At 34.4% G+C, this 17415-nt stretch overlaps 3 protein-coding genes across 5 annotated transcripts; all 3 read left to right on the top strand.

Annotated features, from left to right (window-relative positions):
• Positions 1-760: 760 nt before the first annotated feature.
• LOC107414936 (heavy metal-associated isoprenylated plant protein 9) lies at positions 761-3193 on the top strand. Of its 2 annotated transcripts, XM_060819337.1 has the most exons (6): positions 761-933; positions 1077-1119; positions 1215-1422; positions 1536-1708; positions 1805-1895; positions 2675-3193. In XM_060819337.1, exons 2-6 carry the CDS (start codon positions 1099-1101, stop codon positions 3139-3141), a joined length of 960 nt encoding a protein of 319 aa, XP_060675320.1. In that variant the 5' UTR covers positions 761-933; positions 1077-1098; the 3' UTR covers positions 3142-3193. The 2 variants fall into 2 exon arrangements, with proteins under 2 accessions (XP_060675320.1, XP_015878635.1); XM_016023149.4 differs by having other exon boundaries at positions 762-1119.
• A 3322-nt stretch (positions 3194-6515) lies between these two features.
• On the top strand, positions 6516-7975 carry LOC107414956 (heavy metal-associated isoprenylated plant protein 6). The gene is made up of 2 exons (XM_016023176.4): positions 6516-6916; positions 7353-7975. Exons 1-2 carry the CDS (start codon positions 6787-6789, stop codon positions 7646-7648), a joined length of 426 nt encoding a protein of 141 aa, XP_015878662.1. The 5' UTR covers positions 6516-6786; the 3' UTR covers positions 7649-7975.
• Positions 7976-11005: 3030 nt separating this feature from the next.
• On the top strand, positions 11006-16469 carry LOC107414988 (uncharacterized). 2 transcript variants are annotated; one of them, XM_016023218.4, is made up of 6 exons: positions 11006-11166; positions 11401-12112; positions 12759-14293; positions 14936-15109; positions 15236-15413; positions 15528-16469. In XM_016023218.4, the coding sequence occupies exons 2-6, from the start codon at positions 11410-11412 to the stop codon at positions 16280-16282; spliced, it is 3345 nt and encodes a 1114-aa protein (XP_015878704.1). In that variant the 5' UTR covers positions 11006-11166; positions 11401-11409; the 3' UTR covers positions 16283-16469. The 2 variants fall into 2 exon arrangements, with proteins under 2 accessions (XP_015878704.1, XP_015878705.1); XM_016023219.4 differs by having other exon boundaries at positions 11008-11166; positions 14978-15109.
• Positions 16470-17415: the final 946 nt, after the last annotated feature.

The raw sequence follows: 17415 nt of genomic DNA, 5'->3' as shown, positions 1-17415 counted from the left end.
ATTTGTTTACGATGCAATTATATATATATATATATGTATGTATATAAGAAAGTTTTATGATCCCCTTTTAACTCACTGAATTAGAGGAGATTAGTTGTTTTGTATATCATAGTACAAAAGAAAGTGTAAGTTCAGTTGAAGGTCAATGCTTAGTGATATTCAAAAGGCATAATATTAATGAAGTTTGATTACCAAACAAGCAAAGAAATTTTTACAATAAAAATCAAGATAAAAAGCATGTGTATGGTAGACATGGTTGCAATCACTTACTAAAAGATGCATACTTTTGTAATTCACAAAACAAAAGGCTTATCTTTCCTTTCAACTTTTGTTAGATTCAATTTCGATCCCTTTAAGAGGATAAAGCTTCCAATGGCAGTTTAGGGCCACTAAGGAAGATTTAATCATGATCGACAAGACGATCAAAACCCACAATCACAAACTACCTAAGATTGATAATCTTTAACTAAGGCATTGCCATGTGCCATTGCCAATGATGAGTTAACAGGATTGAAGGGTCAGATGGTGAGGATGCATGGGACATTTCCTGCACCCTATTCATTACAAAAATTTTTGGACCAAATTGTATCCACCTAGGATTACACATGTCCGACACCTAAGCATATTGTCATAAGAAAATCGGAAGTCGGTGGGTTGTGGAAGTATTATCCTTTTTCAATCTGGCTTTTTTTTTTTTTTTTTTTTTTTTTTTTCTTGGCCTCACCAATTCACCTCCCTTCTTCTATAAATCTGACAACCCTGCTCCACAGGTTTTTCCCCCCTCTCTCTCTTTTTTTGCTCCCTCTTGAGCTAGCCTTGGAGATTGAAAAGAAGTCCAAAAGAAATAATAAACAAGAAGAGGTTCTTTCTTTGCAATACTTGTATAGTAGTGGCACTGCATGTGCTCAGGAATCACACAGTTTTGCTTTATATGTTAGCAACCCCACCGTCCATCCTTTGCACTCTTTCTCTCCCATTATATAATATAACTCCTCTTTCTTATATTTTCTTCATCTTCTTCTTCTCCTTCTTATTCTTCTTTCATAATTTTGTTGTTGTAAACTTGGATTTTACAGTCACCACTAATTGAAACAAACAATGGGTGAAGAAGCTAAGCAAGTGAGTGTCTTTTAACATGTTTTTCTAATTGTTATCATTTTTCTTCCTCTCAGTTTGAATGCCTGTTAACTGTTTGTCTTCGTTTTGTTGGTTAGGAACAAGCTAAGGCAGAGGCTAAGCCAGAAGAGAAGAAGGAGGAGAAAACAGAGGAAGAGAAGAAAGAAGAGAAAACAGGGGAGAAGAAAGAAGAGAAACCAGAGGAGAAGGAAGATCCTAAACCACCATCTCCTTTTGTGTTGTTTGTGGACTTGCATTGTGTTGGATGTGCAAAGAAAATTGAGAGGTCCATTATGACAATCAGAGGTCTCTCTCTCTCTCTCTCTCTCTCTCTCTCTCTTTTTCTGTCTCTTTGTATATGATTTTGAGAGAGAAGTATTTTTTTTAAAATTAACCAAAACTTGATTGAAACAATGCAGGAGTTGAAGGGGTGGTGATAGATATGGCTAAGAATGAAGTGACCATAAAAGGCATAATTGAGCCTCAAGCAATATGCAATAAAATCATGAAGAAGACCAAGAGAAGAGCCAAAGTCTTATCCCCATTGCCAGCAACTGAGGGTGAACCTATTCCAGAAGTAGTAACTTCACAGGTCCATCTCATTCACAGCCTAAATTAACCAAGAAGAAAATTATCTCAATTTGTTAAAATACTGAACCCAAATCTACCTGGCATGTTATTATTCCAGGTTAGCGGATTGGTTACTGTGGAACTCAATATTAACATGCACTGTGAGGCTTGTGCACAGCAACTTAAGAAAAAGATACTCAAAATGAGAGGTAATATACTTTATACTATTTTTTAAGACCCACAGCTAATTATAGTAATGTCTTTTACAAAGTTTCTTTGCTTTCAAGTTCATATATTTTGCAAACTTCTTCTTCCATGTGCCATAATATGATAGTTAGGAAGTAATCTCTATTGTCAAAATTAGATGATTTCGGAGCAACTTAATTATTTGATTATGACAGACCAAATTCAGAAACAATAACATTTTTGCCACAGCGGAATCTCAGAAGGAGTGGATTTCTTGCTCACTTTATAGTGGCCACTTAGATTTTGACAATTCAGCTTCTAGTAAACCAGATGGCGGGCCATGCTGATGTGGCATGCAGATAAAATGGCATGTAAAGGAGGCTAGTGTGTCTCTCCCTCGTAGGTTAGAGGTCCTAAAATATATGCCATGCCTGTAAATGTAGGCTACAGTCAGTTAAAAGGCACTGTCCCTAAAACGATCGGCTCAAAAGAGAAACTTTTGTTAAGAAATGCTTGGCAGATGAGCACTTTTAGAGTCATGAAGGAATCACCGCAGAGTAGCTTTTGGGGCCTCTCAATAACCATCATATATATCTATCTTGTTTAATAAATGGGATAAAAGGTGGTAACTAAACTGAGTAAAAATTTCTCAACTCTGAAAATTTAATATATATATATATATATATATATATTATCTACATATATAAATACAATTGGAATCTCATGTTGATGCTTTTATATTTCCAAAAAATGGGTATGTAATATATTAATGAAAATAGTTTATTTGACATTGAAATTTCAGGGGTTCAAACAGTCGAGACTGAGCTTGGTAGCGAGAAAGTGACAGTCACAGGAACCATGGACGCAGATAAGCTAGTAGCTTATGTATACAAACGCACCAAAAAGCAAGCCAAAATAGTTCCACAACCAGAGCCAGAACCAAAGGCAGAGAAACCAGCTGCAGAAGAAGCAAAACCAGAAGATAAAAAGGTGGAAGAACCAAAGAAAGAAGGGGAAGAAAAACCAACAGAGGAACCAAAGAAAGAAGAGGGTAATGGTGGAGAAAGTGAGAAGAAAGAGAAAGCTGAGGAAAACAAAGAAGAAGAGGCTAAGAAAGAAGGAGGAGAAAATGGAAACAGCAACACCATCGACGAGGAAAATATGAAGAGGATGATGTATAATTATCAGCCTCTATATGTGATTGAACGTATCCCACCAGCTCCACAGCTCTTCAGCGATGAGAATCCTAATGCCTGTTGCATTGTCTAATATGATTAGACCCAAAAAAAAAAAAAAAAAAAAAAAAAAAAAAATCCAAAAATGTTATAATATTTGATAATAACAAAATGTTAATGTAAAATTAAACCTTTCAGAAAGTATATATACCACCACCACTCGTGACAAGGATTTTAGGGAGGAAAGTCTGGTGGAGGAATTGTTGCACATATATTTTCAAAGTGCAATATTTTAATTACATCCAAATCGATTGGTTAATTAATAATACAAGTCATTCTGTATCCTATATATGTAATTAATTAGTTGCATATTAAATATATATATATATATATATATATATATATACATACATGTACATATGGGTAATTAAACATGATCACATGTTTCTTTCTAGTACTACTGTAATATTGTTAATATAAATTCCTGTTCTTAATTCTTTTGCATGTTTTACGTACAACAAAGGAATTTAATATTATATGTTGAGCAAATTATGTTGCTGATTAAGATATACGAACAACATTTGAATAATTTAATATTGATTAATTAATTCGATTGCATGTTTAATTTGTTTCTATGTGTGGAGGCAGTTTGTTACAGACTCACCGACAGACTAATTGGGCAGCTAGATAATTAACAATTAATACTGTGGCCAGCAGGTAATATAGGTGTACGGTTGAAAAGAGAAATTAATATGATCAAGTTGATTACTTACATATTCTCAAAAAAAAAAAAAAAAAAAAAGGTTGCTTAATTGCGTATGTATACATATATATAAGCCGACAATTAATGGATATGAAAAAGGATGTTATGCCCATTGCATTTCTGTTTTTAAGTAGTATATATACTATGCTGATTTGCAGAAATCCTTTAATTTGCTTAATTCACGCCCATTTGTAGGGAAAAACATAGAGAAAAGGACAAGTGGTTATAAGTGCATTTTAGGACTCCATAGGAGGACAACTTTTTCATTTTCAATAATGTAACTATTATTGCCCTTTGGCCATGATCTATGTGAAGTTATACACTGGATTATTGGGGATCAAAAAGGCCAGATTGATGATTTTAGCTATCAATTAAGATTTAAGACCATCATCATCATCATCATCATCATCATATATATATATATATGCATGTTTCTAACCTTTTGCTTTCGTACTCACTATCATCGTGACCTAGCTAAGCTATCTATAAAGGACCCTTTTTTCTTAATTTCAATATATATATATAACACACGCCTCTTTCGCTTTCATCTACTGCTTTCAAAGTGATTTTCAAGTTGGGTTTTCAAAAACATTTCTTTCTCCTTTTCTTCATTTTTTCACCCATGTTTCTGACCTTTTGCTTTCATCCTCATTATCACCGTGACCTAGCTAAGCTATCTGTAAAGCACCCTTTTTCTTAATTTCAATATATATGTAACACACACCCCTTTTGCTTTCATCTACTGCTTTCAAAGTGATCTTCAAGTTGGGTTTTCAAAAACATTTCTTTCTCCTTTTCTTCATTTTTTACACCGCCTACTTTCATTTTCTCTATGGTACCTAGGAACTTCAATTAGAAGGAAGAGTGGCATAAGATAATGTTAGGCGGTGAGAAGGATTACAAAAACAGAGAAAAAGGCAAACCCAAAAGGACCCCACTTATTTGGTGAATTACTGACCCATGCATGCATGTACTTTAATACTTCTGTCCCATACAAATCCAGCTTTATGAAAAATTTAGACGTGGGCAAAAGATAGTCATTAAAAGATAAGCCAATTAAAGCTATTTTTCTTACATGTAATCTGTGCATGTCACATGTCATTAGAACACCATTTCATCACTTGAATGAGGATTGAGATTCCCCTGATCAGAGAAAAATTTGAGGTGTGGGTTTCACATGGTGGGGCCCCTATGTATTTGAGATCTGAGTCACCTTATATCAGCCAAAGGCCCAAAAGGGTCATTGATCAATCAAAAGTTCATATCAATTGGACCCACTATTACGTGGCAGAGAACGGCGGGTGTGATTGCCATCATACGTGTCTTTTTGTCTCCACAAAACAGGCACAGGCATACCCACCCCGCCATATGGCCATGAGCATTGGATTCTCAACTGTGGAAGACAATGTGAGGTGATCAGCCAAAGAAAAACTCGGATTAGCGACAAAAACAACCGACTTATGTATCAATGTATGTATGTATTATGGTATATCCAAGTCAGAAAAGAAGTAGAAAGAATAAGATGATGATATTCTGAATGGATTCAAGTTTACCAAACAATATAAGAAAAGAGTATTTGTGGAGGGTCAAAAATGATTTTAGGAAAAAAAATATATGATTATGTACATTATGTACACTAACTTTTGTCTTTTTTTTTTCTTTTTTTTTTAAACCAAAAACGAATCGTGCATACAACTTTCTTGACCATTCTCAAAGGAAAATAAAGTAACAGACTCCTTTATTGACTAATAGCCTAGTTCCAAAGTAAAGAAAAAGAAAAAGGGAGAGGAAAACCAAAAAAAGGACTTGAATTTTGTTTGAGGCGATAAGACTTGAAGTTTGAATCTAGTTTCTTGTAATATAATAATAACAGAGCTGATCTAATATCCAAAAGTGGGAAAAAATTTTGTATATAGAACCTTAATTAATGGCATAAATCCTCAATTAAATGTATGCTGTTTCATGATGAAAATTAACCAATTACATATGCATTGCTGTTAGTACTCTGAGTCCAATTCGAGAACATGACAGTTTAAGAAGAAAAAGCTATATGTTTCTGCAAAATAGATAGCTTTATCATTTATTTGCAGGCAAAATCAAAAATAAAATAAAATAAAATAAGCATTTTGTGTTTCTTATACTGGAATATGTATACTGTTTAAAGATAAAGGTGCATTATTGTCTCGTGGAAATAAGGAAAAGATGCGTGCATGTGCATGGTTGTATGGCCAATGAGGAGGAGCAAAATTATGATTCCTTGAGTGCTACTTCATCAGCTTATATATAATAATTAATTAATTAATACTAATAAAACTTCATACATGAATAAAGCAAAACATCAATACATCATCAAATGATACTTTAATTTTTAAATATTATCCAGATTTTTCCAAGTTCCAATGTTTCAAGAAGCCAACTTCTTTGATAAGGAAAACAACCCACATGGGAGCCAAATTCTAAGATTACATAACCAATTGCTAAAATAGAGAATTCAATGAACTTTTGGTTATCCAATACACATTTTGATGACACATCTTTGCACTCGGCCAAGTCATAGCCCATATGCATATTCCTCCATATTCATACATAGAACCAAGATTAATATTGTTTCCTTAATCAAAAGCAAATCTCTTTAGGAACTTAATCCTCTCATATTTAATCAATTAAATTGAATCCGCCGTAAATGGAAGAGCAAATAAAAAGACATAGCATAAATGAGTGACATTGGCCAAAGATAGTGTAAAGATAAAGAAAAGAAAAAGTCTTCTTTTTGGTTGGGGAATCTTGGAATGGATAGCAGCTGATCATGGAGGCCTTGTTCTTATTCTCTATATTATATAAAGCCTTAGTAACAAATCCAAACGCGGAATGACAATTGAAATTAAACCAACTTCATCAAAATAAACATATAGTTGAAGACTGTCAAGAAGAAGAGGAAGAAGATCGAAGTAGGGAATAAGTTTAGTGAATTTAGTAATGGGGGATATGCAAATTGTTCCAGCGGGTAACTGGAAAAATGTGGAGGCACAGCATGTGGAAATGATGGTTCCCCTATACTCATATGGATGTGAAAAGAAAGTAAAGAAGACTCTCTCCCATCTAAAAGGTATTAAATCTTTACTCAAATGCATTTTCACTGTTATTTAACCATTAGTTCTTGTTTCCTACTTTCCTTTCGCTCTTGTGTTGTGGTGGGATAACGATAGCTAGGCCCACGTCCACAGGTAAATAAAGTGCAAAACTTCTGGGGTATAATTATCCACGGCCATGGGCTTAAATATACATAGATAACAATGAGACCCAAAATTTGACAGAGGAACCACATGATTACTAAAATCCCAATATGAAGTTTTGCATAGCACTTCAACACAGAGAGAGAGAGAGAGAGAGAGAGAGAGAGATAGAGCGAGAGAATTTCATGCATAGATAGCTCTCTTGTGAGGAATAGTATTTTTTTTCTTTATTTATCCTTAAACATAATTTAAAATAATAAAAATTGGGATTTTAATATTACATGGTTAACTTATGTGTATGTATGACAGGGATATACTCAGTAAATGTGGAATATCATCAACAGAAGGTAACAGTGTGGGGAATATGTAACAAATATGATGTATTAGCAACCGTAAGAAGCAAGAGAAAAGATGCTCGATTTTGGAACCCTGAAGATAACATTTCATATCAACAATCACAACCGCCATCTTCTTCTCCTCCTCCAAAAGACTATTCATTCTCCACCTATTCCATTTCTAAGCCTTCTCTGGCTCTGACTAAGGTCCGATCATTAAGCATGAAAGCATGGAAGAAGCTGGTTTTCACCAGATCCTATTCCTTTTGACCATGATCAGAATACATGCATGTAGGTTTGGTCTATCCAAATGTCAAATAAGAAGATGAAGAAGAAAAAATTGCCTAATTCTATACAGAACTAGACAGAGAATGAATGAGTACTAGTGTAAATATTTTGGTTAAATGGAATTCAAGCATTTCGACTCTGTTTTTTCAAAAGAAATTTGATGATGACCCTATCTTTCGGTTCAATTTCTACCCAATATTTGCAATTTGTTGGTATGATTTGAACAAGTTTTTATCCCTCATTCTTTGAATGAGACCCTCAACAGTAATAACTGGTGCACAAGTCCACTCCCTCATACTGTTCATATATATATAACATTGATTATATATATATATATACATACATATAAAGACTTTGCTTGCTAAGATATAATGCTATAAAGTTTTGGTTGTTACGGCCGCTTTAAAAGCTTCAAGGTTAAGAAAACTCATATGGTCTTCCAAAAAGTCCTAATTCCGTGTTTGGATAATACAAGTTAACTAGTTGTATATATTCTTCTGGGGTCCATCCATTATTTCTTAGGACAAGCTATATAAAGGCACAAATGCTGGCCCAAGTCAAGGAAAATATGAGAGGTTGAAATGAAAATGCCTAGCTTTTCCTGTATTATTTTCTATTCATCGTCATGTGTATTAAGAACATTAATTAATTAGTTTAGACTAATGGCTAAATAATGTTCAAGCTCAATTTTGTCAAAATACATGTACATGATGATGATGATATATTTTTCAAACGGACTCTAAAAAAGTACACTAGATAATTTAATTAATGATGTGGGAAAGATGATATGTTATTATATTATTAGTTAACAAATATAAAAAATCTAGATATAAATTATTAAACTTTTGAAAAGATAAACGTAACTAAATATTCAAACCAATAAGACAATACCACGTTATAAATTATCTGATGAATTTATTTTATACCATTATTGTTTTTCAAATTATATATATATATATATAAAGAAAAAGAAAAATCGGTGGGAGAGGGAGAGAGAGTATACGATGATATGAAATTTTGTTTTCCACGTTACCAAAATCGAAGTGGAATGCACAGGAATTAGGCAGATCACATGGCATTTTCTCAAGTGTTCATATATTTGGTCTGATGCTTCCGAAGCATCCATTCTGATTCATACAACAATGATATAACATTAAAACGAAAATATAAATTAATAAGCAAGTTCATAATCCTCCAAAAAGTCCATACTGTCATGTGATTAAAGTTAAAATGTGATTACAAAAATTGAACACGACAAAGTGAGATTGATTAATGGTAAACCTTTTATATTCATTCCATTAAGTTGTGGGTTTACCCTCATTTTTTTTAAAAGAAATACTATTGTAACCCGATCAAAAAGAAAAAAAAAAAAAATGGTAAAAGAACATGAACAAGGCAAAGGAAAGTAAATACGTGTGTGAAACATGGTTTAATAAATTTATCTTCGTCTTCAATGATTACCACATACGCGTAATTAGGCTTATGACCATAGAAAAAAGAACCCCTTGTCTGCATATGCCTAGATAAGTCGTTTTCTACCTCGTTGATTTTTATATTCAAATGTAAACTGTCTCTACCTAATCTTCATAGATCCCCAAAAAGAAATTTATTTATTTATTTTGAAAGGGAGAAAGAAAACAGAAGACAATTGGCTAGCTTATAAATATGGATATCCATTTTGCCGCTACAACAAGTAAAGCTTACAAGGTCGACAGCCTTAACAAGTTTCTGAAGAAATCCAAGTACCCATCTCTCCGAAGCCATTGCTAACTAGTTGTTCTTCCACACAAAGGAAAAGAAAGGAAATAAGGGAAAAGTTAAGAAAAGAAAGAAAGAAGATGATAATGGTGGCTGTTGTTGCAGAGCTACTTGGGGAATACACAGCAGCGCTTGCAAGGGTCACGCAGCGTCTCTTACCTCCAAGGCAACGTCGTAGCTTCCGTTTCCGTGGTTTCTCAAGGCCTTCTTCTACTGCTTTTGCTCCTCAAGACACTTTTATCCTTTACTTCTAAAACTACTAGGAATTATCAAGGAGTTGGAATTTCTTCATTATATAATATACTCATATGTCCTATATGTATATATATTCCTTTGTTCATTATTTCTTAATTAGTTTTTGCATTTTCTGATTGTTAATTTGCTGAGTGTGATCAAATTAAGAATCATGTGCTGTATATTTGAGAGGGTATAATATTATGTATATGTAAGATTCATTATTCTTTCAGAAATTGAACTTGCAAAAGATTTTCTTTGAAATAAACTCCTCTATAGCTAGTTTGGTCTTTTTCAATTTCCTCTCCTATACACTATAATGAAGGAAATTAAATATATTGAAATGGAAATTCCTTAAACCTAATTCAAGAGAGAGAGAGAGAGAGAGAGAGAGAGAGAGAGAGAGAGAGGTACAAGAAAGGTAGCTCATGATCATGGACATGAGGTTCATTTGAACCTTATGTCCTTATCCAAGAAGAACCAACCCCAATTAGTAAAAAAGAAAGAGGAGATATATTAATATTATTGATACATACAGTGAATGTGAATAGGCCAATGATGGGGGGAAGTTATGATGGATGTCCTGAATTGTTGTCATTTTGGGCAACGTGACAAATTGCATGGGCCCTTTTCTCTCTTTCATTCTCATTCCCTAAAAAAATATTGTTTCCTTTCAACAATATATTGCTGATCTAATTTCTCAATTTATTATAATTCATTTTTTTCTGGAAAACATGGAATAATTATCAATCATTAGTGGGTCGGAGAGTTATTTAAAAATTAGTTAAAGTAGTGGATGTAAAGAGAGACACAGCACAAATCAGAAATATATATAATCTCAGTAAAAAAGAAGACTCTAAAAAAAAAAAAAAAAAAGAAGTAACAGAGGAAAACCCATGTTTGATTTATTGGTTAAAATCTCTATCCTTTTTTGTAGATACAAAATCTCTACTATTTTTTTTTTTTTTTTTGACAGTCAAAATCTCTACTGTTGACTGCCATTAATGTGTTACCAGAATAGATCTTTAAAATTTTCTAAAACTACGTTATCTTTTAATGTGATCGTATTACTTATCAGAATTTATTTTTAAAATTCAAATCCAATTAAAATGCATCAAATTACCAATTTTTTTTTTTTGGGACAAATACATTCAAATAAAATTTCATCAAAATCTTAAAGAAAAAAACAAAAACAACAACAACGACAACAACCAAAAACAACAACGATAACAACAAATTTAAATGTAAAATAAATATGATGTTTGTAGGTGAATAGCAAAATGCTGAAAACATAAGGGAAAAAAATAATTTAAATCAAATCGTAGGGGCTTTTATGCAAAATCAACGCGTAGTGAAGGCCTAAAGACAGTGACTTTCTTCTTCCACTCCTTTATTCCCACACAGACGGTGAACGGGTGAAGACGAAGAAAAACACTGCCACCACTCTCTCTCCCTCTCTCTCTCTCTCTCTCTCTTTCTGCGTTTGAATCTTGCTGCTCGCTTTTCTGGTATGATTTTCGCATTCCTTTCGCTTTTTCATATAAGTCCTTGCAAAATTTTCCATCTTTTGTATAGGTTTCATATTTTTGACGGTATTTGTGCTCTTTGATGAAATTTTTGTCAATGAATCTTTATTCCTACCACTCCAATTTTCAATATATTAGCTGATTATCACTTTCTAAGCGCTATATTTGATGTCGATTTATCTGGGTTTCGATCAATTTGCTCTTTTTTTGTGTTAGAGAAACAAAATGATGGGATTTGGGGCTTATGGTAATGGGGGATCTTATTCATCATCGTCTTCTTCCAATTTATCGGCTTCAGCCCCACCTTTTACAGTCGATCGGTCGATTCCAAAAACCCCTTCAAACCCACTTGTGGATTTGACCGAACCCTCTTATGCTGCCCCTTTGAATTCTTCTCTGCATAATTGGCTCCCTACTGTCTCTCCCACTTCGGCTTCCAAGCTATTTTCAAACCCCAGCTTGGAATTTAGTTCAGTGCCTTCTACAAATGCATATAAGTATGGAGGATTGAGAAACGCTGAATCCTCCAATTCCCATTTACCTCCTTTGAACACAGTTGCCCCAGCTGCTACCAATGCATTTACATATGGCCAATGCTCAGATAGTGTCGGTACTGGCTACGTTGAAGCAGAGCCATATTATCCCTCTTTTCTATCGCCTGCAATGAGAAATGATAGTTCTCTGGTGATTCCTGATCAAACCACTTATGATTGGTTGTCTTCTTCGAATGTTCCCGCCTTGGATGGTTCCTTTCATAACGATTATAGTCAAAGACAATCTGGTTCGAAGTATGTGTCCCAGTGGGGTGGCTTGTGGAATGGATTGGCGGAGTGGGACCAAGGAAAACTGCAAGAAATTGATGGGAGTGCATGCTCAAAGGGTGCCGATTCACCTGCTTCATCAGTATACAGGAATTACATGAACCAAGGTATTTATGCTCAAACCTTTATATGATGGTGTGTATTTTGGTAATCATTGTTGTTGAAGCTACTTCTCCATCTTATAGTACGATGTAATTATGTCTTGTTATTCTTTTCTCTTTGTTAGTTTCCAATTTTTTTTTAGTAGGTTATTTCTTTGAAATATTTATGATTGGCTCAACTAGTATTTTTGTCAGTTGATGCAGGTTGTGCCTGTTGCAAGCTTTTATATATCCAAACTTTTAAAATGGATGCTAGCCCAAGCATCTTTTGATTTAATTTATTCTTCTGCAGATCTGTAATGAGTCTTTTACAAAGTTGGTTATCTTCACCCTGGCCCTGGCCAAAAGTTTGGAATTTAGAAGCATAAACTCAAAATATGCTTGGTAATTCATGGAGACCATGCTGAATTGTTTGTAAACTTTCAAATCTTTGTTTGAAAATGCAGATTCCTAGTTAACTTTCTAAATAGTTTGGTAAACTTCACATTCTAGCTTGCTAAGTTTTAGGTTCTTCTAACTTCCATTATCCTTATTGGATATCATGCTGGCTTAGCATTACTGACATGAATATTATATTATGCAGATTTATGTTGTTTGCTTATAGCATACTAACCTGAAACTTCTTCTCCTTGTTTAATATTTAATAATGCAGATGCTCATGCACTGAAGAGCCTGAATACCTGTGCTGAAGTAACCCATGGCATCAGCATGCTTGGTGGACCTGTGAATTCAGGAAAGTTAGAAGGTAAATCTTTCCTGGGGCAAGATCCCAACTTCATCCCGGTTGACTATTCAAGATCTCTCTTGGAATCGCCTGCAGGATTTCCAGAGACCCACCATGAGTCTCTATCTTTAGAATTCCTCCCCAGTTCAAGGAATAGTCAAATACCCTTTGGTACTTTACATGAAAAAAAAGACTTGAGACAAAATGATGCTAGTCTAAATGATAGCATATCCATTTCAAAGTCTTCCCCTGCCCCCGTTGTCAGGCCACCAGTTCTTGTCCCCACTTCCTTGGCACTGAATGCTGCTCCAGTTGAAACTGTGAATTTAGGAAGTGATGCTGAGACAGATCTTCACAGAAGCAATTCCTTTAATATAAAAGAGATCCATTCCCCTATGGTCTCGGAATGCAAAGTTCTCTTCGATCCTAGCCAACTCAGCATACATCTAGAAAGAAATAATCCTGTCTCTTGGGAATTGCCTTTGACTAAAACCAGAGAGATAGTAAATAAAGAGAGTATCAATAATGATTCATTGAATCATATTTTGAAAGCAAAATCTGGACTTCAGATTTCTGATTTAACTGTTGATGGATTCAATTTGGACCTTAATATTATTGATACCATCAATTCTATCGAAGATTCTTCTGAAACTGTTGATCAGTATAACCCCTCTGTGGATTCTCCATGCTGGAAAGGATCTTCACTTTCTCGTTTCTCTCCATTTGAGGCACCTGCTGTTTTACCACAACAAATGAAGAATCTAGACAATAGTTTGAATGTTCAGGCCAAAAAGGTCTCCTCACTCAGTCCCGACAATAAAGTCTTCTCTCAGAAGCCAAGTGAGACCATGATGTATCATGAATCTGGGTGTTCAGAAAATAGTTCAACATTTCCTATGAATATACGTTCAGTTGCAAATTCAGTATTTGAAGACAACATATCAGATGATACTGTGAAGAACAGCTACCATTTGGAAACTAGATGTGGTAAAGAGTTTCAACATTCTGATGATGCCCATGGACATGGAAGCAGGTCAAGTTGTTCTGACTTAAAACATTCTCCAATTACACAACAAGGTCTTGAGGATGAATTGGTGTCAGAAAATAACAATGGAACCTTGGAACATGATTCATCCCCTTTGCATTTTCATGAAGCTGTGGAAACGGTCCCTTCTGTTCCTGTAGAAGATGCTGGTACCAACCTTACCAAATCAAATGGAGAACAACCAACTCTAACGACTAATGTCCCAGGGCTAGTTAATAAAATGTGTAGCTTATCAGAGTTGCTACTGTTACATTGTACAAATGGTTTGTGTGAATTGAAACAAAAAGACCTTGAGGCCGTTAAGAGTGTGATAAACAATCTCAGTATGTGCATGTCAAAGAATGTTGAGCAGGGAACTCTGATACATGACTCAACTTCTTCCCAGAAAAACATTTCCGAATCAAATGAGGTTCACAAGGTAGGTAGTTTTAGTTCTAGTTACCATTTATATAAAACTCACATGGCCGATCTGGAAGTACTTGTCTTTCTGAAAAATAAGAAATTTCAATTTTTATGGACTTTTCCTGCTGATAGGAGATAGGTCAAACAAATAAAAATATCTATACTGTATGTAGAAAGAAAGGAATTTAGGACCGCATTTACAAATCGTATCAGAAAGTGATCCTTTCAGTTTAAGAGTAACTTTCAAAAAATTAAAAAGTAAATAACAAAGTCTCTTTCATGTTCGTGTTAGACCTTGTGTACAAATGCTTTAGCAATCTTAGTCTTCGCATCATGTTGGAAGAGGTGTATTTGACTGCAGCAACATGTACTTTCTTGCCAACTACCATATAACTACTAATTGGAATACGTTGAATTGAATCAATATCTGTTACTTAATTTGGACTTTGGAATAGGTTTTGAGAATAGCTGGGAACAAGATAAATCTTTTGGATATCTAGGATCTAGATACAATAATGCTGATGTTTGATTATAATTCTTCATGGACAAGCATATATTATATTATACTAATTTGGATAATTTTTTTTATGTTTCTTTCTAAGCAATGTAGTTTAAATTCAGCTGCAGTATCCTTTAGTCTGAATAACGTTTTCTTCAGAGTATTAGTGATGGGTCCCAAATGACGGACATTGACTTTCAGGATGAGCTTGATCTTCTGAGTGACCATCAGGGCAACAGGCATTGTGTCTCTGGTAAGAAACATGACAAGAAATCATATTCTTGTGCTGTAAGGGATGATCTTGACATGGTAAAAGAAGAGAAAATGACTCAGGTACTCTTTCTTTGTTTAGTTTCTTTTCAATTTTTTTTTTTTTTTCTTTGATGAAATAAGAAAATGAATAATCAAGGGTAATGGGATTTCTGCTTTCTTCTTTTGTCTCACATATTCATCTTATAGGCTTTAAAGAAGGTTCTTAGTGAGAATTTTTATGATGAGGAGGAAACAGAGTCTAAAACTCTGTTGTATAAGAATTTATGGCTTGAAGCTGAAGCTACCTTGTGTTCCATCAATTGCAAAGCTCGCTTCAACCGCATGAAAATGGAAATGGAGAAGTCTGAGTTGCTCAAATCTGAAGGTTAATATTTGTATATGAAAACTATTTATTTGGGTTTCTTTCTTCCCCTGAAGAATAGGGTTTGTCCAAAATCTGATTGTGGAATTTTTCCAATTTAATCTGCATCTATTCCAGATGTGTGTGAAAATACTACGGTTATGAAGAAACCATCAGGGTCATCTAGGTCTGAGGTTTCTTCTGATCCAAACACAGTTGACGTGTTCTCACCTCAGGATGAGGAGTATCTGCTCAAAGAAACCCAGTACTCATCTATGAGAAACATAACTAGCCAAGCTGATGATGTCATGGCCAGATTTCATATCTTGAGGTGCCGGGTTGAAAACTCAGATTCCTTGAATGCTGCCAATCTGGATGAACCATCAAGCTCAAAGATTTTTCCTGATCCCAATAAGGCTGACAAAATACCATTTGAAGAACAGAAAGCAAAGGGTAGCTTGAAGTCTGATGGTTCCATACAGGAATCTATCAACTTTGGCACAAAGAACTTCACAAATGATTTTGAGGCTTCTGTTATGGATAGATTCCATATCCTTAAATCCAGAGATGACAACAGTAGTTCCATTTGTACAGAAGCACAAGAAGTGCCAGAAGTTGTTGATCTTGGATATGTTGGTAAGAGAAACCATAAGCCTGTTATTGGCCGAAGATTAGAGGAGGGAAGGTCCGATTTAAAAATGGATCCTATAATTCAGCATAACTCTGGCAACAGCACCGAAGGCAAATTAACAGTGAAAGAATTCCATCTGTTTGTTGATGAAGATCCATTGGTACAATCTCGCAGCAGCAGCGATAGGTCTGGGAATCAGCTACTTGGAGGTTGGGATTGGGAACATGTAATGAAGGAAGAGCTTGGAGGAAAGAATCGATGAACCTGTTGCTGAGACTTTGAATCTTGCAGAGGGATGAAATAATTTCTCTTATCTTGTTGCTAGACATATATTAGCCATCCTTGTAAATAATATTTACCTCTATATTTTTGTACATTTGGACATGTTTAAGATTTCCAAAACTTGGAAGTGTTTTCTTATACATATCACCGTTATCGCTCTTGTTGTATCTCTCTTCTCATTTGTCACGAATGTCATCTTTGCCATGTCTCCATAGCATGCAGGTGATGATTCATTTTGGAAATATTTTTTCCGTACTACTTATTCTGCTGTATGTGTTCACATGCCATATCTCATGCATCAAAGTCAAGAAGTTCAGTGCAGGCAACAAATCAAACCAATTACTTACATCTATGATTGGAAAATCATGAGTTTAAAATCATGAGTTCAAGACTCCGAGCTAGGTATAAGCTTAACGTAATGATAAATCCATCCTACGTGTACTGTGCTGCAGCACAAGTAACACAGAATAGCATTGTCCGAATGACATGTAAAATACATCCCTTGATTCTGTATCAGATTCTGTACAAATGTGAAGACAATTTTGGAAAATGGAACTTTTTTTTTTTTTTTCCCAGTATATTGTTGGACAACATATATAATATAAATTTTCAGACAAAAGGGAAAAAAAAAAAAAAAAAAAAAAAGGGTTTTAGAGAAGCGGTCTGCAAACTGGAGGGTAATTACTAAATTAGCTATATTTCTTGCTGAAGTATACATCATGGTTAACCCTTGTAGTCTAGGGAGCTTTTCTCCGTGGAAGTATCAATACAATAAGAGAAGGTCGGAAAAAGATATTTTTAAATTGTTCTTGCATTATTGCTTTTCTAGCTCCTTGAAAGATGGTATTATTTTTTACAAAGTTTTTTTTTGGAAACAGATGGCTTTCTTTATGGAAGTTAATACTGAAAATGACATTAATAGCAGACCTAATAGATATCCACGTTAAAAATATCCAATATTTCAAAAAGCACAATCTGATTAACAGTATAAATTGTCTCTCTCGATCATGCTGGTATACAATATAAAAGTTATATTATTAACAACCACTTCTTGGATTTATTCATGCAAGTAAAAAATGTAGCAATTGGATAGCATTGAATAATCTTCTTGCT

Source organism: Ziziphus jujuba, chromosome 8 (assembly GCF_031755915.1).
Source record: "Ziziphus jujuba cultivar Dongzao chromosome 8, ASM3175591v1".
In the NCBI taxonomy this organism is placed as follows: Eukaryota; Viridiplantae; Streptophyta; class Magnoliopsida; order Rosales; family Rhamnaceae; genus Ziziphus; species Ziziphus jujuba.
Note: the sequence above shows the minus strand (reverse complement) of the source record. Positions and strands in the feature narration are given on the sequence as shown.